Source organism: Scyliorhinus torazame, chromosome 12, assembly GCF_047496885.1.
Source record: "Scyliorhinus torazame isolate Kashiwa2021f chromosome 12, sScyTor2.1, whole genome shotgun sequence".
In the NCBI taxonomy this organism is placed as follows: Eukaryota; Metazoa; Chordata; class Chondrichthyes; order Carcharhiniformes; family Scyliorhinidae; genus Scyliorhinus; species Scyliorhinus torazame.
Window position 1 is genome coordinate 97,857,868 of NC_092718.1, and position 23,705 is coordinate 97,881,572.

General features: G+C 46.0%; 1 protein-coding gene across 1 annotated transcript in view; it reads left to right on the plus strand.

Moving 5' to 3' along the window:
* The window catches only part of LOC140387093 (hemicentin-1-like), a 142,948-nt gene that overhangs the window by 104,224 nt on the left and 15,019 nt on the right, over positions 1-23,705 (plus strand). The window contains exons 9-11 of the mRNA XM_072470102.1: positions 1,068-1,346; positions 2,003-2,260; positions 5,976-6,236. Coding sequence (XP_072326203.1) covers positions 1,068-1,346; positions 2,003-2,260; positions 5,976-6,236 — 798 coding nt within the window. The remainder of the gene's footprint in view (positions 1-1,067; positions 1,347-2,002; positions 2,261-5,975; positions 6,237-23,705) is intronic.

Here is a 23,705-nt window from a genome sequence, read left to right on the forward strand (position 1 = left end):
CATCCGTATGAGATCGAAATATACGAACCACACAGTTCAATAAGCTCAACGATGGGCGCAGAGTCAGATCAGTTAACAAAATACCCGTTGACCACAAGGAGAAAATGTTAAACAGCTCCTATGTCCGACGTCACAAATGAGGTTTCAGTGCACAGATTAACCGAGATCTTAAAACCACAGGTAGACCAACTGCGGAAAATTAGCTGGAGCTACAAGTCTGGGCAACATCGAATCAGCTACCACAAAACTAACAGATTTGAATTGTGAGTTAGAGGCGGCGACCAGCCTGGGCTACTTCATTCTGATGTTGATTCCAATTTATTAATTCAGAAAGACAGTACGTATGGTATGAAGGTGCTTGATAGGAGATGTATAGGTTATTTCTGTATTGAAAATCACTGTGTAACTTTTAGATGTACCATCATATCATACTCACTCACAGGCGGAAAGAACGAGGAAACTGATTCCTTTGACTTTGAAATCAACATTTGTTTCCAAGATGTGGATTTGCCTATTTGTTTACCTCGTGTTGCGGACAGAAGGTAAACTTACTGATGTTTGTACTAATTGCAACAAAAATTGATTTATATTTTGTAGAAAATTGGGAAGAAAATGCACACTAGTATTGCTTCTGTTGGTTAATTTGAAAATGGTGAGTTGGGATAACGGGAGTGTATTGGATATTTGGATTTGGCTGTTCAGCTTCCTATTCCAATTGTATTAAATATTGGATACTTCTAATTATATTTATTGAATGTTTTAACGCGGATTTATAGGCTGTTACTTTACATGTAGTAAATAATTCAAGTGAGATTCGATGGACATTTTTAGTGTTTTACTTGATCGGAGAATCCAATAAGTAATTCGTACAATCTGATTCTGTTGTGAGATTATTTGTCAAATGACAATATTTATTGGACATTAAATGTCTAAACAGGGTCAGCTGTTTTTATTATTTCTTTTTCTCTCAGTTATTTGTAGTTTTACATTCTCTGTGGTGATGCCAGAGGATGTATCAGCCGTGCTGGGTTCAGATGCAGAGATCCCGTGTAGATTTCATTATGTAGGTAACATCCGCAGCTTGCATGAGAAATGGCTGAAGATGGACTCTGGCAACTCCGCTACTTTAACTATCTATGATTCAAAAAACCCAGACGTGCAACATAATAACTCTCGTGGGGGAGTTAAGTTCACAGGCAATCTTGAAAAAGGACAATGCTCCCTCCTGATAAAGGACATTGGGAAGAGTGATGAGGGGACATATCAATTCATCGTGAAAATCAACTACATGGCAAGTATTGCTGGAGAACGTGCTTACCGTCGCGAAGTCCGTCTGTCTGTTACCGGTAAGTCTTTATAATGGTCCTTTATATATTGTCAATCCAGTTTTCCAGTCTGAATGAGTGAACCCGTGTTTGGAGTGAGAAATGTTGTTATTTCCTCCTCTGAACGTTCAATGTATTTGAAACACCGGGTGGAGAGACCATGCTAATAACTCAATGGTTCATATCCGAAAGAAATTCCACCAGTCGAAGTGTCCACCCATGGTGCAGTTTCTCCTCCATTTGAGGAATGCTCTGAAACACATGTCGCTGTCCAGTTCCGCAGTAAATGCTGGGACTCAAAGTGTTTGTGATTCTAATAGTTTGTGATTCTAATAGTTTCCAATGATGTTCAAAGTTTAGTTAGTACTGAGGGAGTTCTGATAACGGAGACTGGAAATCAGCGTCTAAAGCTGGTGTCTTCAAAAACATCACATTCCATCCAAGGTTGGGCTTCAGAAATGACCTGAATGAACGACGCGGGTTAACATCGATACACCAAAACTCAGCCAATGTGTGCAGTGGAATGGAGACTGACAGAAGGAAATATATTCTTCTTTGCAGCTTCAGAATCCGCGAGAATTCCAAACTGAGACAAGACTTAACCCAATATAAAGATTTCTCTTGGAGCTGAATCAAATTTTTGCCTCGTTCATATTTTGCATTTTTGTCTGTTTCAGGTGGAATAGTAAAACCTACAGTGAATTCCTCTGCCGTCGCGATGGAAGGTAGCTCCGCATGGTTACATTGCACCTTGTGGGGAGAACCAGCCGTCAGTTTGAGATGGGTGAGAAACGGTGAAGAGATTAGCACGTCTTCCAGTGGAGACTTGAAGCAGATATTTCACAACATTACTGCTGAAGATGATGGTGAATATTGGTGTGTGGCTGACTATAACAACGACACCATGAACAGCTCCACGCAGATCTCTGTACAATGTAAGTGCCTTGACTTTCTCAAGGTGATATTTGTCTTTCTTTTAAGGGGCCTGGCACTAAAATCTAACATTTCATTGGACCCTTGCTGAAAGGCTGCAACGTGACTGAGGCTGAGACACAGGCAGAGCCGGGACCTGTCCTACAGGCACAGCTCAGCAGGAGCTGCTCTGAAGAGGAGGCATAAAGACGCGAATAGTTAACTCTGTTTCTCTCTCCACAGATGCTGCCTGACCTGCTGAGATCTTCCAGCATTTTCTGTTTCTATTTCAGGATCACCTGGATTGTTTCAGTGCCGGAAATAAAGCTGGCTGCCTGGCTTAGGATGACAGGAGAGGAATGTTACTCACTATGGCATTTATTCACCGGCTGGGACCTTCACGATTTTGTACCACAAGCTATTACAGTGCAAGCATTATTTTGCATCTATTTCTTCACTCGTAAAGCTGGTAGCCTAAAGTAATTTATTTTTCTTTCCAAAGAATTAGCATTTCGCACAGCGATAAGCATAAATTCTCCAAAAAATATCTGATCAACGATAAGAACGGAACTTCTGGCAGGTCACAAAGTGATAACGTCACTCATGGTACAGAATGATCCCATTCGGGCAATCCATGCTATCTCTCTTTCTGTACAACAATGCAGTCAAGCAACGCATTGATTGCCCAGAAGTCTCAATCCAATTTTCGTTTGATTTCATTTGTGTCTACATTCCGACCATCTCGGATGTAGTGAGTTCAAGTTTGAAACCATGCAGTTATTCCTCATATTCCCGCCGGATCATTTGAACAAAATCTATAATCCTGGCCCCTTGTCCCAGCGGCTGATGGAACATAGTTTCTTTGCGCCCGGTGTTATGAATCTGCCTGGAGACAGCAGTGGACAGTGTTCAAAGGGCTGCAGTTGGTATGTGTCTCTCCCATTAAAGAGTTTCGATAATAAACAAATGTGAATTACTAATGGAGGAGAAACAGGTTATAGATGATTGGGAGCGTCCCTCAGATATACGTATGATTTGATTTTTAGGCCGGGTTACTGGGTTACAGGGATAGGTTGGAAGTGTGGGCTTAAAAGGGGTGCTCTTTCCAAGGGCTGGTGCAGACTCGATGGGCCGAATGGCTTCCTTCTGCATTGTAAATTCTATGATTCTCTGATATGACTCAATGATGGAGGCAGACAGCCAAATAGACAGACGGCATAATTAAAAACAACAAAGCTATAATTAACCAGGCATTAGAAGGGAAGCAGTGAGGGGCAGCACAGTGGCACAATGGTTAACACTGCTACCCTAGGGCGCTAGGGGCCCAGATTCGATCCCGGTCCCGGGTCACTGTCCACGTGGAGTTTGCACATTCTCCCCATGTCTGCATGGGTCTCACATCCACAACTCAAAGATGTGCAAGGTAGGTAGATTGGCCATGTACAATTGACCCTTAATTGGAAATAAAGTGAATTGGGTACTCTAAATTTGATTTTTTAGAAGAAGGAAGGGAAGCAGGTACCACTTAGCCATCTCAGAAAGTGGACTGGCCAGTTTCCAGCCACGTAGCCTGAAGACCAAGTTTACAGCAAACAAGCTTTGATGTCTTAGAGACAAGGCAGTGCAGATAAATTAGCAACAGCAGTTAAAAAAAATATCTTCACTGGAGCAGGTAAATGGCGGTCCCCAAATTTGCATATCATCCTGTATTGAGTGGCAACTATAGTTGGTTATTCAGTTTGGTTTGGCTGTTGTTTGGGGAACAGGGAATGTCTTACAGAGTTCAGGTATCGGAGATATATTGTGTAACAAAGGATATGTTCCATATAAACTGTGTGTCTTGAATAATTCATTCATAGAATCATAGAATTTACAGTGCAGAAGGAGGCCATTCGGCCCATCGAGTCTGCACCGGCTCTTGGAAAGAGCACCCTACCCAAGATCCACACGTCCACCCTATCCCCATAACCCAGTAACCCCACCCAACACTAAGGGCAATTTTGGACACTAAGGGCAATTTAGCATGGCCAATCCACCTAACCCGCACATCTTTGGACTGTGGGAGGAAACCGGAGCACCCGGAGGAAACCCACGCACACACGGGGAGGATGTGCAGACTCCGCACAGACAGTGACCCAAGCCGGAATTGAACCTGGGACCCTGGAGCTGTGAAGCATTTGTGCTATCCACAATGCTACCGTGCTGCCACATCTTAATTGCATGAGAGTGGAGTAATGCTGTTTGTGTCAATTTATCTTTTCTTCGCATTAATGAATAGTCTTTAATAATCAATACACAACGACTGGGCTATTTATTCTCACTGGGGCTTCACTGGTCTCCTTGCACCAAAACAAAATAAAATTATACACCCCCACGACCCGGTGTTCCATGTTGGGATACCCTCGCAGATAACATCAGTATGCATCGTGACACCAATCATAATCTAGATTATCTCCATAAAATCTTCCGCAGCTTTGCTTTCGGTAGAGCCAACCTCCACTCCTACTTTTTGTTATAGCAACGGAAATCCCCCATTGCTGGTAAATCTCCTCTCCTCCCTCTTAAGGACCCTCACTCACACCCTTCATAAGGTGTGGTCTCCAGAGTTGGACACTCTAAGTGGAGCTTTGTAGGCATTCACCATAACCTCCCTGACTTTGTGCTTCATATCACTGCTTATGAATCTCAAGGTCACAAAATGCTTTGCCACCTACCTGATCAATATGACCTGCCACTTTCAATTATCTATTCTCATGAACGCCGGGTCTCTCTGGTCCCATATTCTCTTAAGAACTGTGGCGTTAAGGCGGCATGTGGCGCAGTGAATAGCACTGGGACTGCGGCGCTGAGGACCTGGGTTCAAATCCCGGCTGGGGTCACAGTCCGTGTGGAGTTTGCACATTCTCCCCATGTCTGCGTGAGTTTCACCCCCACAACCCAAAGATGTGCAGGTTAGGTGGATTGGCCATGTTAAGTTGCCTCTTAATTGAAAAAAATAATTGGGTACCCTAAATTTAAAAAAATATTTCTTAAAAAAAAAGATCTGTGGCGTTTGCTCCATATTGCCTCTAGCAACGTCATCTGCCAAAATGCATCAGCTCCAACTTCATTGTATCAAATTCCATTTGACATTAGTCTATCCATTCTGCTAGCTTATCCATGTCCAGTTCTCATCCTGTTAGCGAACCATCTGAAGAAACGCGGCAGGCCACAATCTTTGAAAGAGCAAAACTAGGGTAAATATTGAAATTACTTGAGTTTTCTTCCCAAGCTTTCCAGATGAAACACATTTTGGAATATTATTGATAATCAGTCTAAAGATAATTTAAAGTAAATACTTTAAATTTCAAAGTATTTACTAAAAATTCATGAAGATCTATTCCAGTGGAATCTATGTATTCTTGGCTGGAATCTGGTTGAGAGAGAGATTGAGAAGTTCCATTCATTTTACAAGCAACTAGGCAAGTATCCAAAATCTGAAAGTATTTTAGTGAAGAAATGCAGTGTAAACCTCTTGATAACATTTTTTTGTGTGTTTTATCTTGTTTGTCCGTGTATTCTTCCTTTTCAGCTTCATCTTTTATCTGATAATATCATTAATCTGCTACAATATCGATTGTTTCCTTTTTTTCCAAATAAAAGTGACCATAATTACTGCTTTTAATTCAAATCTATTTAATATTTAGAAACAGCAACTGTTAACTATAATCATTTCTGATATTTCCCCCACTTTCTTAGATAAACCCAGAATAATCATGGGCCCGATCTGCACCACCTCTGAAAATGGGACTAATTGTACCTGCAGGATCAGAGCTAATCCAGCAGCAATCATAACATGGGGTCTCAATGGGATGGAAATCACATCCTGGGCAGTAAATAGGACCCTAGTGGAAAGCTCACTAAGACTATTTCTACCAACTGGAACTGAAAACCGAATTTCATGTAAAGCAGCAAACAGACATGGTGATTGTGTCAGAAAGTTCCAGCTCCACACTGAAGGTAGGTGTTTAATCCATTGAATACTATAATGGCATCACTGCTCAGTCTCTAACTTAACTGTAATAGTGTCAGTCAATGCCAGCTCCATTTAACAGCCCAATACCGAAACTATCTGTAATGTTCGAGTTCTCCCTTTTGGTTTATGTTTGTTCATACCTGTTAGCGGGAGAGGATCTCAAAGAAATCACTCAACGCTCAGGGCTGCTGGTCCTCGCATCAAAAGGTTTATTTCGTCGGCGGGCAGATGGCATCTGTTAAAGTCCCAGTCCATCTCTCCACCGAACAAAGTAAAACATCCATTCTTATACAGTTTCCTAAACAGCTACACAGCCCATTTCGGCTGGACCTTGTCCAATAATATTGATTATAGATTACATACATTAGTTATATATCCAATTAAATTTGACATTACGTAAAGTAGGTTGGTACCTTACCAGCCCCTGACTTCATGAAGAAGTCACTCATACTACCTGTTAAAGCTATCTCTCCTGCCTGCATTGGTGACCTTGGGCTGGCAAGGAGGAACAATGCTCCTTGTCCTGTGGATGCTGCTTATCACTTCTCTGTGCATGCCTCCCTGCCTCCCTAGAATCTCCTGTGTCTGTTTCCCATTCAATGCCTTAATACCAATCATCCTTGTTTCCCTGACTATCTCTGCTATCTGTAATTAAATGATGTTATTTATACCAGTTTGCAACTTAACCCAGCTAATGGTTGTTCAGGAATGTAGCTAATTCAGCTAAAGGCCATTTTGTGACTTTAGAGTTGCTAACAGCCATTTTGTGTAACTTCTTTTAATTGTGTGCCTGTCCTTTCTGATATTAGTAATTCTTAGGTTATAAAATCACACGCATTGTTTATATACGATCTATTCCTACATATTGCCTCATATATAGGCATCTAAGCCAATGGGTACCTTTTGTCTAAAAACCTTCTTTCTCAATCTGACCTCAACAATCCCCCCTTTCGGTAAGGGGCTGACCCTCAGCCCCTGAAACCGAACCCTTAAAAATTTGTGTATATTACAGATTTTGGTTCGCTCGGTATTCCCTGCCTCATCGCGCTGCAGTCACGTGATTTGAGGAATACCGGTCGGTTATATCAATTAAAATTGGCCTGAATTAATTTGCCTGCCCAACTGAGTCATGTCACATAAGACCTTAGCAGTGGCCTTAACCCTCTTAGATTGCAGGTATATTTTGCATGATCGGCACACTGTAATGCCCCATGCTCGGGCTAGTAGCAATTGCAATCCCACAATTATGTGCGAAATGAGTCTAATCCAAGTTTGTGTATTAACATTCAATCCCCAGTCCCACACACTCTGCCACCAACTTTCACTCTGCAGTACTTCCTCTGTGTCTTTTTCCAAAGCATGGATTTTTGTCTATAACTGGTGGTAAAGCTTAACTGAGTGACCGACCTTGAGTCTTGGCTCCCTCAGAGTTTCTGCAAGGTGTGGGGTGGGGAGCCATCTCTGGCTCTTTATGATCCTAACTCAAATGATCCTTGCTAGACCCATAGTGGTGGGCCCAAGGGGAACAAAGGTTAGGTTGGGGGATCGGGCGTAACAGACTATTAAAGCGATCGGAGGTTACGGTGGAGGAGACACAGTATTTTCCTTTTCCTCAGTAACCTTACAGTGCATGGGGGCAGGTAATCTCTAAAATATAACCAAGAATACTGATTAACCTACATTCATCCAGCTCTCCCTGTCCCACCGTGTGGAGGCACATTATAATGTCCCCTTTCTATTTACACACCATGAGGGTGATACCATATTGTGTATTGTTCCTGCATATGGCAGAGGTCTCGGTGAGATAGTACCTGAGGGAGGTGTTAGCCCATATGATTCCAATGTTCTCCATTTGGTTGTGAGGGAATCACCCTGAGTCCTGTGTGATGATAGGGATCATCAGGACTACCCCTATCGCTGTTATATTGCCCATTTTGCAGTCGGGGATCGCTGAGTATACTCTGGTTAGTCCTTTCAGAGTACAGTTGTCCTGCGTGCCTTGTCGATTGGCTAGCCTAGCCGTTGCGGGCTGTCTATCCAATCAGGCACCTACCCTCTTTGGATCAGATCAAGGTCTGAGGCACAAGCTTCAGCTGCCCCTGCCGGACGGAGCTTGCTGCTTTCTCCCTTTCTCGGTCGATGAGTTTGTTGATTGTCTTAGGATGGGCCTCTAACACTGTTACCCCATTCAATTGTATACCCAGGCCCTCTTCTCTCAGCCTGGATAGATCTTTCTATGCTTTCTCTAAGATCCCTTCATTATTCCTTTAAGTTGTTCCATCTTTGTATTTAACCCTTGTATGCCTAGTGACTTTACCATAGAAGTTCCTGTGTTAAGTCCCGTCACCGCATCATTGATTATGTCCCTTCTTACCCTATGTAGCTCGTCCTGCCCTCAAACTCTAGTGGCACCCATGGCATTGGCAACCTGCTTCATTACAACCTTACTTAAAACACTGTACATATTTCTTTCATGTTATGAACAATATACCGGCATCTGAACCCGCGAGAAGTACAGGCACAATTTTTTACACGTATCTGCTGTCTTTCCCCGAATGCACCTGCAGCCACACATTAAAATAAGTTCTATCATTGTTCCAGTCTCTGGCTGCTGGGATGGATACCCCGTCAGTAAAATTATATAAAGCACCATAGTTCATGTAACTACGTTCATCCTGTGTCCGTTGCAAAATCAGTGATGTTCTGGCACTCTTAGGTGCTTGTAGTTGTTCTGAGATCTCAAGGGCCATCACGAGTCCCCACAGCTGAAGCAGCCACTGTCGTTCCATCCTTTTGAATGTTTCATCTGAAAATTGAAAGGAAAAGAGTCCAGGTCATCACCAGGTGTTAGGTTTTGTCTGTATAAAACTTCTCCTGTATGGGCCGAACACATCTGTTATTCAGGGGTTAATAGTTCTCATATTTTACAATCTTTTCATATCTATTTTCCTCGATGTTGCACTTGAACCCTACCCTGACATGCTTGTGCCTGTTTAGTTAGCCACCTTATTATAACCCATATCCTCTCCCCAACTATCTCAAATTCCTGAAGCAACTGCAAATCTTGTTCCACTTGCAGTTACTTGTAAAGTAAAACACAAATGATCCATTCTGCTTGGGGCAGAGTTGGTTAACTAATCTGAATATATCTGACAACAAAGGTTTGTAATTCCCAATTAACAATACATCTTCAGCTGTTTTTTAAAATTACTTTATCAGAGCTACAAAGCCAGAGCTCAGAGTGTGGATAGGGGCAAACCCCTAATCCAGTTCCTTGTCTGCTCCAAAAAACAATCCAAATTGAATCCAATTAATGGTCCCTACAAGAGAGACATACCAGATCCAGGCATTAAAAAGCAAGGGTCAATTATCTGCTGGTTTGTAAAGGAGTGGAGTAAGAAATCTCTACCAGATGTCATTTTGTCACCACCCTTCTTTTGTTTAAACAAGAAACATCATGGATCTATTTTATTTACCATCTGTCCTTTACACTTCTTTCTGCAATCTCAGAATTATTCCTTCTGCGTTGTGTCAGGGAAGTTTTAACCCTGGACTAATCCAACACCGGATTGGCCATATGCATTTCACCTATCCCAACTTCCAATTAACCCTATCAAATCAATATTTTCTTATTCTTACACACATGAATTTGTATCCTGATTGAGGTTCCTTGTGTATCAAAAATACCCTGGAATCATCAATAAACATGGATTTAGGTTGCTAACTTTTGAAAAAGAAAGACTTGTTAATTACATTTCAGTTTGTTATCGGTCTGACTCAAACCACTCAAACTATGATCTCGAAATCACAATATCAGACGACACATATATATCACTACACTCACAAAGGAACCTAGCACTTCAGTGCTTTGACCAAAATTAATTAGGTAAACGTCCTTGTGGTTCCTGTTCTAAACTTCCAAATTATAAACTCAAGGTTACTTCCCAGAAGATAAAACTTAGTAGAGATGCATGAACATCCACAAACCAAACACATACATTCTCACAGCTCGCAAGTATCACAGTTAACTGTTAGCCTTCTCTCATGGCTACAGATTCTCAAAGAGACGGCAATTTCACAATTGCTTAATTAAAATACTGAACAAGATTCTCCATTCGCCTTCATCATAAAACTTTTATTTATTTTATTCCATTTAAGTCAATGCCTAATGATTGATTTTCTCGGCATTAGCTATTCTTAGAGACGCATTTTTTTTGGACAATTTGGAAGAATTCAACTGTCTGCTGAAATGGTTAATTTTCCCACAGAATATAAAGGGGCGGAGAGTGTGTGGAGGATTTGGAATGCCATTGCTTCCCTTCACATGATCTAAAAACTTATTTTGTTCTTTCCTTTAATTTTACTCAAATTTCTTTCTTGTTCTTTAAACAGATTTCAATTCCCAACGTTTGCTACTTAATCATTGCTTGAAAGAAATCTTACCTGTTTTCTTAACTCAAATGAATTGGATTACTGCCGAGTTTATCTCGGAGGTGCTGGCCTGGATGAATTGAATGGCTTTATCTCAAACTTAAATCCGATCATGAATATTTGAAACAATCTGAATTTCTTTTCGACAGGAACCCATTTGTTACGTTTCTAACCTAAATCTTCTCTTTACTTTATTCCCTTTTTTGGGGGGAGGAGGTCAGCTGCGGTGCCTAGCATGCGGCTAGGGGGATCTGTCATCCACAGATATTTTTGGAAAAAGCTTATTGAGCTTTCCAGCCCTTTTTACTGTGCAACAGAGTGTCCTTGAAATCCACCCAGCTCCCACATTTTTTCAATTGGTTTACAATGCTTCTGGGTGAGGAAAAGGGACATTGTACCTTCCCTTCCTCATTCCTCAATGAACCCGAGGTCTGTCTTTTGGATTTAGCTATATTTGATTTTGTTTTTATTTTCTTTTTTTTGACATGTCTTTTTAATGTAAATGGTGATTGAAGATCTAAACTTTGTGCAAATTCGGGGCGTCCCCCCCTCGCAGGAACCCTCACCACTCAATAAAGTTCAAATTGGACTTAAACATTTTATCGATAAACTTTTGTTCTAGCTGCCAAATGGCACAAAGGGGACCACTCCTGTCCCCACTCCAGCTCTATCTTTTTACTTGTCATGACTGGGTGGGGCTAGAACCGTCAGTAATCTACTCTCAGAGGTCCGCTTTTCTCGAGCGCAAATTTTAGTAGACATATCTCTTGGCTTGTTGTCGGATCACAAGTCAGTCACTGATTTTTCACACACTTCTAAGCACTTTCAGACAATACCCGACAACATCGACGTCCCTTAACGAACTACCCACGAATGTTTGACTGCTGGCCAGACCCTGTTCACAGGTTCAGAATTTGACAGCCGCCGAATACTGTCCGGTGTCCGGGATAAGTTTATACTTATAATGAGTAAATGTACTGTTATGGGTGAGGCATTTTCAGAACCCCAAAATGTATCATGGAGTTCAACCAACCTCTCCCTTTAATGTGTTTGTTGCTTTTCCTAGCACACGGCTTGTTCCCTAGGTGTGGGATTACAATTATGGACACGTGGGTTTTTAAACGCAAAACAATGTTTATTCCATGAACTCAACTTAACATCTTCAATAAATAATTGGATCTCTTAACACCCCTTACTTCAAAGATAACTCAGAAAATATTGCAACAGTAAATAATTCCTCAAAATATTCCTTCAAACTTCCAAGAGACTTAACACCTTTAAACAGAATCACATCAGGTTAAAGGCTTTACTATTATGAGTTTAAATCACCCAAATGATCCAGAGAGTCTTTCATGGCCGAGATCCAGATCACTGCAAACACAGACACTCCCAAGCTCTTTTCAAACTGCAAAACTAAACTGCAAAATGGCTGACCTGACCTCAGCTCCACCCACTCTCTGACATCACTGTTTTCTTAAAGGTACCCTCACATGACAGTACTCACCTGGTCTGTGAGGTTATCGGTCAACTGAAGAATCCGAGTCATGGCATCAAACTGTTAGCAGGAGCGAATCTCAAAAAAATCACTCAACGCTCGGGGCTGCTGGTCCTTGCATGAAATGGTTTATTTTACCTGCGGGAAGATGGCGTCTGTTAAACCTCCAGACCGTATCTCCACCGAACAAAGGAAAACATCCACTCTTATACATGTGTCTAAACAGCTACACAGCCCATTTTGGCTGGGCCTTGTCCAATAATATTGATTATAGATCACATACATTCGTTATATATCCAATTAAATTTGACATTACGTAAAGTGGGTTGGTACCTTACCAGCCCCTTCCTTCATGAAGAAGTCACTCATACTACCTGTTAAAAGTATCTCTCCTGCCTGTATCGGTGACCTTAGGCTGGCAAGGAGGAGCAATGCTCCTTGTCCTGTGAATGCTGTTTATCACTTCTCTGTGCATGCCTTCCTTGCCTCCCTAGAATCTCCCGTGTCTGTTTCCCATTCAATGCCATATCAATCATCCTTGTTTCCCTGACTAACTCTGCTGTCTGTAATTAAATGATATTATTTATACCAGTTTGCAACTTAACCCAGCTAATGGTTGCCATGATGTGGAGATGCCGGCGTTGGACTGGGGTGAGCACAGTAAGAAGTCTTACAACACCAGGTTAAAGTCCAACAGGTTTGTTTTGATGTCACTAGCTTTCGGAGCGCTGCTCCTTCCTCAGGTGAATGAAGAGGTATGTTCCAGAAACACATATATAGACAAATTCAAAGATGCCAAACAATGCTTGGAATGCGACCATTAGCAGGTGATTAAATCTTTACAGATCCAGAGATGGGGTGACCCCAGGTTAAAGAGGTGTGAATTGCATCAAGCCAGGACAGTTGGTAGGATTTCGCAGGTCAGGTGGTGGGGGATGAATGTAATGCAACATGAATCCCAGGTCCCGGTTGAGGCCGCACTCATGTGTGCGGAACTTGGCTATAAGTTTCTGCTCGGCGATTCTGCGTTGTCGCGCGTCCTGAAGGCCGCCTTGGAGAACGCTTATCCAGAGATCAGAGGCTGAATGCCCTTGACTGCTGAAGTGTTCCCCGACTGGAAGGGAACATTCCTGCCTGGTGATTTTTGCGCGATGTCCGTTCATTCGTTGTCGCAGCGTCTGCATGGTCTCGCCACAGGAAAGGATGTCCCGAAGCGTGGTACATTGGCGAGACCATGCAGACGCTGCGACAACGAATGAACGGACATCGCGCAACAATCACCAGGCAGGAATGTTCCCTTCCAGTCAGGGAACACTTCAGCAGTCAAGGGCATTCAGCCTCTGATCTCCGGGTAAGCGTTCTCCAAGGCGGCCTTCAGGACGCGTGACAACGCAGAATCGCCGAGCAGAAACTTATAGCCAAGTTCCGCACACAAGAGTGCGGCCTCAACCGGGACCTGGGATTCATGTCGCATTACATTCATCCTCCACCATCTGGCCTGCGAAATCCTACCAACTGTCCTGGCTTGGTGCAATTCACACCTCTTTAGCCTGGGGTCACCCCATCTCTGGATCTGTAAAGATTTAATCACCTGCTAATGGTTGCATTCCAAGCATTGTTTGGCATCTTTGAATTTGTCTATATATGTGTTTCTGGAACATACCTCTTCATTCACCTGAGGAAGGAGCAGCGCTCCGAAAGCTAGTGACATCGAAACAAACCTGTTGGACTTTAACCTGGTGTTGTAAGACTTCTTACCAGATAATGGTTGTTCAGGAATGTGGCTAACTCAGCTGAAGGCCATTTTGTGTCTTTAGTATTGCTAACTCAGCTAACAGCCATTTTGTGTAACACCTTTTTCTTTTTTATTAACAAACATTTTATTGCGGTATTTTTGGTATTGTAAGAACAACAAAATAAACAAACAATGAATATGAAACTATAAACACAGTGCAAAAGCCGTCTCACTTCCTTACAGGTCACACCTTTATTAACCCCCTACTCTAAGCTAAACTAACCCCCCCCCCCTTTCTGCTGGCGATTAATTTTCCGTGAAGAAGTCGATGAACGGTTGCCACCACCGGGTGAACCCTAACAGTGACCCTCTCAAGGCGAACTTGATTTTCTCCAAACAGAGAAAGCTAGCCATGTCCGATAGCCAGGTCTCCGACTTCGGGGGCTTTGAGTCCCTCCTAGCTAATAGTATCCGTCTCCGGGCAACCAGGGAAGCAAAGGCTAGAACGTCTGCCTCTTTCTCCTCCTGGATTCCCGGGTCTTCCGACACCCCGAAAATCGCCACCTCTGGACTCAGTGCCACCCTTGTTTTTAACACCATGGACATGACATCTGCAAACCCCTGCCAAAGTCCCCTAAGCTTTGGACATGTCCAGAACATGTGGACGTGGTTCGCTGGCCCTCCCACACATTTTGCACACCTGTCTTCCACCCCAAAGAATCTGCTCATCCGGGCCACTGTCATGTGAGCCCGATGAACGACCTTGAATTGTATCAGGCTGAGCCTGGCACATGTTGCGGACGCGTTGACTCTACTCAACGCGTCCACCCATAGACCATCCTCCATCTCTCCTCCCAGCTCCTCCACCCACTTGCGCTTCACCTCCTCGGTCTGCGCCTCCTCTGACCCCATAAGTTCCTTGTAAATGTCAGAGACACTCCCTTCTCCCATCCACCCTTTGGAAACTACCCTGTTCTGAATCCCCCTCAGCGGTAGGAGCAGGAAGGTTGACAGCTGTTTACTTAGGAAATCCCGCACCTGCAAATACCTGAATTTGTTTCCCCTCGCCAACCCAAACTTCTCCTCCAGCGCCCTCATACTCGGAAAGTTCCCCTCTATGAACATATCCCCCATCCTCTCAATCCCTGCTCTCCACCATATCTGGAACCGCCCATCCTTACTTCCCTGGACAAACCGGTGATTATTATCGATTGGGGACCAGACCGATGCTCCCTCTGCTCCCACATGTCTCCTCCATTGGCCCCAGACTCTCAGGGCCGCCACCACCACGGGGCTGGTGGAGTACCATGCTGGCGGGAACGGCAGAGGCGCAGTTACCAACGCCCCCAGACTGGTGCCCTTGCATCAAGCCGCCTCCATACACTCCCATGCCGACCCCTCCCCCACCACCCACTTCCTGATCATGGCTATATTCGCCGCCCAGTAATAGTTAGTAAAATTTGGCAGCGCCAGCCCGCCATCTCCCTGACTCCGCTCAAGCATTACCTTCCTTACTCGCGGGGTCTTGCCCGCCCAAATGAAGCCAGTGATCACTTTGTTGACCCATTTAAAAAAGGACCGCGGAATAAAGATGGGGAAACACTGAAATACAAACAGAAATCTCAGGAGGACCATCATCTTCACCGTCTGCACCCTCCCAGCCAGTAACAACAGAAGCGCGTCCCATCTCTGAAAATCGTCCTTCATTTGGTCTACTAGTCGGGCCAGATTTAATTTATGCAGTCGGTCCCATTCCCACGCCACTTGAATGCCGAGGTACCTAAAGCTTCCCCCTACTAATCTAAATGGCAGCTCCCCCAATCGCCTCTCCTGTCCCCTCGCCGGGACTGCAAATATCTCACTTTTCCCCATATTTAGCTTATACCCCAAAAACCGGCCAAATTCCCTAGAATCCTCATGATTTCTTCCATCCCCTCCATTGGGTCCGATACATACAGAAGTAGGTCGTCTGCATGGAGCGAGACTCTGTGCTCCACCCTCCCCTCCCGGACCAGCCCCTTCTAGCCCCTTGAGGCTCTCAGAGTAATTGCCAACGGCTCTATAGCTAGTGTGAACAACAGTGGGTAGAGGGGACATCCCTGTCTCGTCCCCCGGTGCAGTCTAAAATAGTCCAATGTTGTCCTATTCATCCGTATGCTTGCTACAGGAGCCTGATACAGCAACCTGACCCAGACAATAAAGCCCTGCCCAAATCCGAACTGTCCCAGTGTCTCCCACAGATAATCCCATTCTACCCAATCAAAAGCCTTTTTTGCATCCATTGCGATCACTACCTCCACCTCCCTACCTTCCGGGGGCATCATGATCATGTTTAACAACCTTCTTACATTGGGCACCAACTGCCTACCCTTAACAAACCCCATCTGGTCCTCCCCAATAACGTCCGGAACACAATCCTCAATCTTGGAGGACAAAATCTTGGCCAGCAATTTGGCATCCACATTCCACAGGGATATCGGCCTGTAGGACCAACACAGCTCCGGGCTCTTGTCCCGCTTCAGAATCAGCGAAATCGTGACCTGTGACATCGTCGGGGCCAGCGCTTCCCTTGCCTCATTGGACATCCTCATCAACACCGGCCCCAATATCCCAGAGAACATTTTATAAAACTCCACTGGGTACCAGTCTGGCCTTGGGGCTTTACCCGACTGCATGGCCTTCAGACCCTCCGCTATCTCTTCCAATCCAATCGGGGTCCCCAGCTCTTCTACCAGCTCCCCATCCACCTTTGGGAAATTCAGCCCCTCCAAGAAGTGCCTCATCCCCTCCGGCCCCGTCGGGGGTTCCGACCTGTACAACCTACTGTAGAAAACCCTAAACACATTATTCACCCCTGCTGAATCTCCAACCAGGTTCCCATCTCCGTCATTTACTTTCCCTATCTCCCTGGCTGCCTCCCTCTTTCTAAGCTGCTGTGCAAGCATTCTGCTGGCCTTCTCTCCATGCTAATAGATTGCCCCCCTCGCCTTTCTCAGCTGCTCCACCGCCGACCCTGTGGTTCATAAGCCGAACTCCGCCTGTAGCCTCCGCCACACCCTTAAAAGCCCTGCCTCTGGGGTCTCCGCATACCTCCTACCAATCTGTAGTATCTCCTTTACCAGTCGGCCCATCTCTGCCCTGTCCATCTTCTCCCTATGGGCCCGTATCGAGATCAGCTCCCCTCTGACCACCGCCTTCAGTGCTTCCCAGACCACCGCTGCTGAAATTTTCCCCTTGTCGTTGATCTGCAGGTAGTTCTGAATACATTTCCTCAGCCGCTCGCACATTCCTTCGTCAGCCAAAAGTCCTACATCTAACCTCCAGTGCGGGCGCTGGTTACTGTCTTTACTAACCTGCAGGTCAACCTAGTGCGGAGCACGGTCTGAGATTGTGATCGCCGAGTACCCCGTGTCCACCATCCCTGCCAGCAAGGCCCTGCTCAAAATAAAGAAATCAATCCGGGAGTACACTTTGTGCATGTGTGAGTAGAAGTCGAGCTCCTTCACCCTCGGCTGCCTAAATCTCCATGGATCCACCACCCCCATCTGCTTCCTTTGCCATTGCTGGCACCATGCCCGTTTTCGAGCTTGACCGATCCAAGCCAGGGTCAATAACTGAGTTGAAGTCCCCTCCCATGACCAACCTGTGCGAGTCCAGGTCCAGTATTTTCCCCAGCATCCACTTTATAAACTCCACATCATCCCATTTTGGCGCATACACATTTACTAATACCACCTGCACCCCCTCCAGTTTCCCACTGGCCATAATGTACCGACTTCCCACATCCGAGACTATTCTACCCGCCTCAAACACCACCCGCTTATTGGTCAGGATCGCGACCCCTCTATTCTTTGAGTCTAGTCTCGAGTGAAAGATCTGACTGACCCAGCCTTTCCTCAATCTAATCTGGTCAGTTACTCTAAGGTGCGTCTCCTACAACATTACCACGTTCGCCTTCAGTCCCCTAAGATGTGTGAACACACGTTCCCTCTTGACCGGCCCATTTAACCCTCCAACATTCCAGGGGATCAGCCTAGTTGGGGGGCTCATTGCCTCTCCCCTTCACCGCTCAGACATCCCCTTTTTTTAGGCCCGCCTCCAGCCTATGTTCCGCGCCTCCACCGGTCCGCCCCTAGGCAGCCTCCACCCCCAACCTCCTCTCTGTCCCTTAGCCCAAGTCCCTCCCTCGTCAGCAGAACATTTACCCCTCTCCGCCCCCCCCCCCCAGTAACAACACTCTGTAGCCCAACCCCTTTAATAAACCAAACACATGCACACCCCCCACTGCGCTTCCGTGAGCTAGCCTGCCCCGCTTAGTGGCCCCCATCCCTGGCGCTGGATAGTCTCCACCTATTGTTCCCTCCCCACCCTCAGCCCCGCTCATACTCCAGCATCAAACAATCCCCACACAATTGCCCGACATAAAAACACCAAGATCTAAACAAGCACACCTCCATCCCCCAACAGTGCAAATGAAAACCTTAACTCGCTCAGTTCTACCGCTGGTCCCAAATCAATGCAAAAGGCATTACAACCAACTTCCACAAAACGAAAAACGAGAAGCTTTTTTTTTAAAAGAACAGAAATACAACAAAAAAAATGAACGTTGCAGCAAAGTTCAAAAGTTCTCAGTCCACCACCAGTCCTTTCCTTTTCAAGAAGTACAGCCCGTCCTTAGACGAATCAAAATAAAAGTGCTGTTCCTCGTGCGTGACCCAGAGACGGGCCGGATACAACAGTCCGAACTTCACCTTTTTCATAAAACGCATCGACCTATTCTAGTTGAAGCCTGCTCTTCTCCTGGCCACCTCCAACTCAGATCTTGGTAAACCCGCAGGATACTGTTGTCCCACTTACAGCTCATTGTCTGCTTGGCCCCCTGTAGAATCCTATCTTTATCCAAGTACCTGTGGAATCTCACCACTATTGCCCTCGGTGGGCACATTTGCGGCTTCCTTGCGAGAGCTCTGTGAGCACTGTCCACCTCCAAGGGTCGGGAGAATGCCCCATCCCCCAGCAGCTTCTCAAACATATCTGCGATGTAAGCCCCAGCGTCCACTCCTTCGGACCCCTCCGGGAGCCCAACGATTCTCAAGTTCTGCCGGCAGGACCTATTCTCTAGGTCCTCCACCTTCTCCAGGAGCTTCTTCTGCTGGTCTCTCAGCATCCCCACCTCCAACTCCACCGCAGTTTGATGTTCCTCCTGCTCAGCCAGCGTCTTTTCCACCTTCTGGATCGCCCGATCTTGGGCGTTTATTCTAAGCTCCAGCCGTTCAATCAACCTACACTTCCGTGGTCCGTGTCCCTCTATAATCAATGGATCCACTATCTCCGCTGCCACTTCCTTTAACCATGATGTGGAGATGCCGACTTTGGATTGGGGTGGCACAATAAGAAGTCTTACAACACCAGGTTAAAGTCCAACAGGTTTGTTACGACTCACTAGCTTTCAGAGTGCAGCTCCTTCCTCAGTTGAATGAAGAGGTAGGTTCCAGAAAAACATATATAGACCAAGTCAATGATGCAAGACGATACTTAGATGTGGATTTTTGGTTTATTGTCACTTGTACCAAGATACAGTGTAAAGTATTTTTCTGCGAGCAGCTCAACAGATCATTCAGTACATGAAAAGAAAAGGAAATAAAAGAAAATACATAATCGGGCAACACAAGGTACACAATGTAACTACATAAGCACCGGCATTGGATGAAGCATACAGGGCTGTAGTGTTAATGAGGTCAGCCCATAAGAGGGTCGTTTAGGAGTCTGGTAACAGTGGGGAAGAAGCTGTTTTTGAGTCTGTTCGTGCATGTTCTCAGACTTTTGTATCTCCTGCCCGATGGAAGAAGTTGGAAGAGTGAGTAAGCTGGATGGGAGGGGTCTTTGATTATGCTGCCCATTTTCCCCAGGCAGGGGGGGGTGTAGATGGAGTCAATGGATTGGCGGCAGGTTCGTGTGATGGACTGGGCTGTGTTCACGACTCTCTGAAGTTTCTTGCGGTCCTGGGCCGAGTAGTTGCCATACCAGGCTGTGATGCAGCCTGATAGGATGCTTTCTACGGTGCATCTGTAAAAGTTGGCAAGGGTTAATTTGAACATGCCAAATTTCCTTAGTTTCCTGAGGAAGTATAGGCGCTGTTGTGCTTTTTTGGTGGCAGCATCGATGTGGGTGGACCAGGACAAATATTTGGAGATGTGCACCCCATGGAATTTGAAACTGCTAACCAGCTCCACGTCGGCCCCGTTGATGCTGACAGGCGTATGTACAGCACTTTGTTTTCTGATGTCAATGACCAGCTCTTTAGTTTTGCTGGCATTGAGGGAGAGATTGTTGTCGCTACACCACTCCACTAGGTTCTTTAACTCCCTCCTGTATTCTGACTCGTCGTTATTCGCAATTCGGCCCACTATGGTCGGATCATCAGCAAACTTGTAGATGGAGTTGGAACCAAGTTTTGCCACGCAGTCGTGTGTGTACAGGGAGTGGAGTAGGGGGCTAAGTACGCAGCCTTGCAGTGCCCCTGTATTGAGGACTATTGTGGAGGAGGTGTTGTTCTTTATTCTTACTGATTGTGGTCTGTGGGTTAGAAAATCGAGGATCCAGTTGCAGAGTGAGGAGCCAAACCTGCAGTTGCGGTTTTGGAGCTTTGATATGAGCTTGGCTGGGATTATGGTGTTGAAGGTGGAACTGTAGTCAATAAATAGGAGTCTGATGTAAGAGTCCCTGTTGTCGAGATGCTCGAGTGTAGGGACAGGGAGATGGTGTCTGCTGTGGACTGGTAGTGGCGGGTATGCGTATTGCAGTGGATCAAGGCATTCTGGGAGTATGGAGTTGATGCGCTTCATGACCAATCTCGAGAAGCACTTCATTACGACTGATGTCAGGGCCATCGGACGGTAGTCATTAAGGCATGTTGCCTGGTTCTTCTTTGGCACCGGTATGATGGTGGTCTTCGTGAAGCAGGTGGGGACCTCGGAACAGAGTAGGGACAGGTTAAAGTTGTCCGCGAACACGTCTGCCAGCTGGTCCGTGCAGGCTCTGAGTGCACGACCAGGTATCCCGTCCTGACCCATCACCTTTCGAGGGTTCACTTTCAGGAAAGCCGATCTGACTTCGGAAGCTGTGATGGTGGGTATGGGTACGTTATGGGCTGCTGGGGCACTCAACAGTGGATCGATGGTTTCCTGCTCGAACCAAGCATAGAATGCACTGAGTTCATTGGGGAGGGGTGTGTTGCTGCTGGAGATACTGCTCGGTTTCGATATGTAGCCTGTTAAATTGTTTATTGAATGCGGGTCATTGCAGGTAATTAGGTCTTTACAGGTCCAGACAGAGCGACTGGAGAGACCATAAGATCATAAGACAGAGCGGCAGAATTAAGCTCTGCTCCACCATTCAATCATGGCAGATATTTTTCTCCCCATTCTGCTGCCTTCTCCCCATAACCACTGATCCCCTTATTGATCAAAAACCTATCTATCTCTGTTTTAATGACACTCAGTGATTTGGCCTCCACAGCCTTCTGCGGCAGAGTTCCGCAGTTTCACCACCCTCTGGCTGAAGAAATTCCTCCTCATCTCTGTTTTAAAGAATCGGCCCTTCAGTCTGAGATTGTGGGTGGGATTCTCCGACCCCCCGCCGGGCCGGAGAATCACCGGGGGGCGGCATGAATCCCGCTCCGCAGCCTCGACGCTGGCTGCTGGATTCTCCGGCGGCGGTTTTTTGGTTGGGATGGGCAGAGTGGCTGGCCGTTTCCGGCGGGTCCCGCCGGCGCAAAATACACCAGGTCCGTACTGGCGGGACCTGGCTCTGCGGGCGGCCTGCGGAGTCTTCGGGGGGGGGGCGCAGGAAGATCTGGCCCAGGTGGGTGGGGGCCCCACGGTGGCCTGGCCCGCGATCGGGGCCCATCGATCCATGGGCGGGCCTGTGCCATGGGGGCACTTTTCCCGCGCATGTGCCAACTTGCGTGGGCCAGCGGAGGCCCTTCAACGCCAGTTGGTGCGGCGCCAAGCCTTTTGATGCCGACTGACACGGTGCCAACCCTGCCGGCGCCGGCCTAGCCCCTGAAGGTGCAGAGGATTCCGCACCTTCCGGGCAGCCTGGTGCCAGAGTGGTTCACGCCATTCCTCTACTCCAGTACGGACCGCCCGCCGGGTAGGGGAGACTCCCGCCCAGGGTCCTCTGCTTCTAGTTTTTCATACAAGTGGAAAAATCCTCTCCATGTCCACTCTATCCAGGCCACGCAGTATGCTGTAATTTTCAATAGGGTCCCCCCTCATCCTTCTAAACTCCAATGAGTACAAACTCAGAGTCCTCAACTGTTCCTCATACAACAAGCTCTTTGTTCCAGGGATCATTCTTGTGAACCTCCTCTGGATCCTTTCAAGGCCAGCACATCCTTCCTTAGATACGGGACCCAAAACTGCTCACAGTACTCCAAATGGGGTCTGACCAAAGCCTTAAACAGCCTCAGAAGTACATCCCTGGTCTTGTATTCTAGCCCTCTCGACATGAATGCTAACATTGCATTTGCTTTCCTAACTGTCGACTGAACCTGCACATTAACCTTAAGAGAATCGTGAACAAGGATTCCCAAGTCCCTTTATGCTTCTGATTTCCTAAGCAGCTTCCCATTTGTAAAATAGTCTACGCTTAGATTCCTCCTTCCAAAGTGCATAACCTCACACTTTTCCACATTGTATTCCATCTGCCACTTTTTTGTCCACTCTCCTAGCCTGTCCAAGTTCTTCTGAAGCCTGCCTGCTTCCTCAATAATACCTGCCCCTCTACAGATCTTTGTATCATCTGCAAACATAGCAACAGTGCCTTCAGTTCCTTCCTCCAGATCATTAATGTATATTGTAAAATGTTGTGGTCCCAGCACAGACCCCTGAGGTACACCACTAGTCACCGGCTGCCATCCTGAGAAAGACTCCTTTATCCCCAGTCTCTGCCTTCTGCCAGTCAGCCAATCCTCTATCCATGCCAGGATCTTACCCTGAACACCATGGGCTCTTAACTTATTTAACAGTTTCCTATGCGGCACCTTGTCAAAGGCCTTCTGGAAATCCAAATAAATCACATCCACTGGTTCTCCTTTGTCTAACGTCCTTGTTACTTCCTCAAAGAACTCTAACAGATTCGTCAGAAATGACCTTCCCTTGACGAAGCAGTGCTGACTCAGTCCTATTTTATCATGCACTTCCAAGTACTCCGCGATCTCATCTTTAATAATGGACTCTAAAATCTTACCAATGACCGAAGTCAGGCTAACCGGCCGATAATTTCTTGCCTTCTGCCTCCCTCCCTTCTTAAACAGTGGTGTTACATTAGCCACTTTCCAGTCCTCTGGGATCCTTCTTGCCTCCAGTGATTCCTGAAAGATCATCACTAATGCCCCACAATCTCCTCAGCTATTTCTTTTGGAACCCTGGGGTGTAGTCCATCTGGTCCAGGTGATTTATCCACCTTCAGACCTTTCAGTTTCCTCAGACCCTTCTGCTGAGTAATGGTCACTGCACTGATCTCTGCCCCATGGTTCTCCTGGAGCTCTGGCGTCCCACTGGTGTCTTCCACAATGAAGACTGATGCAAAGTATCTATTCAGTTCGCCTGCCATTTCTTTGTTTCCTATTATTACTTCTCCAGCCACATTTTTCAGTGGTCCAATGTCTATTTTTGCCTCTCTCTTACCTTTTATACATTGAAAAAAACTCTTCCTATCTTCCTTTACAGTAAGAAGCCTTACAACACCAGGCTTAAACTCTGGTGTTGTAAGACTTCTTACTATGCT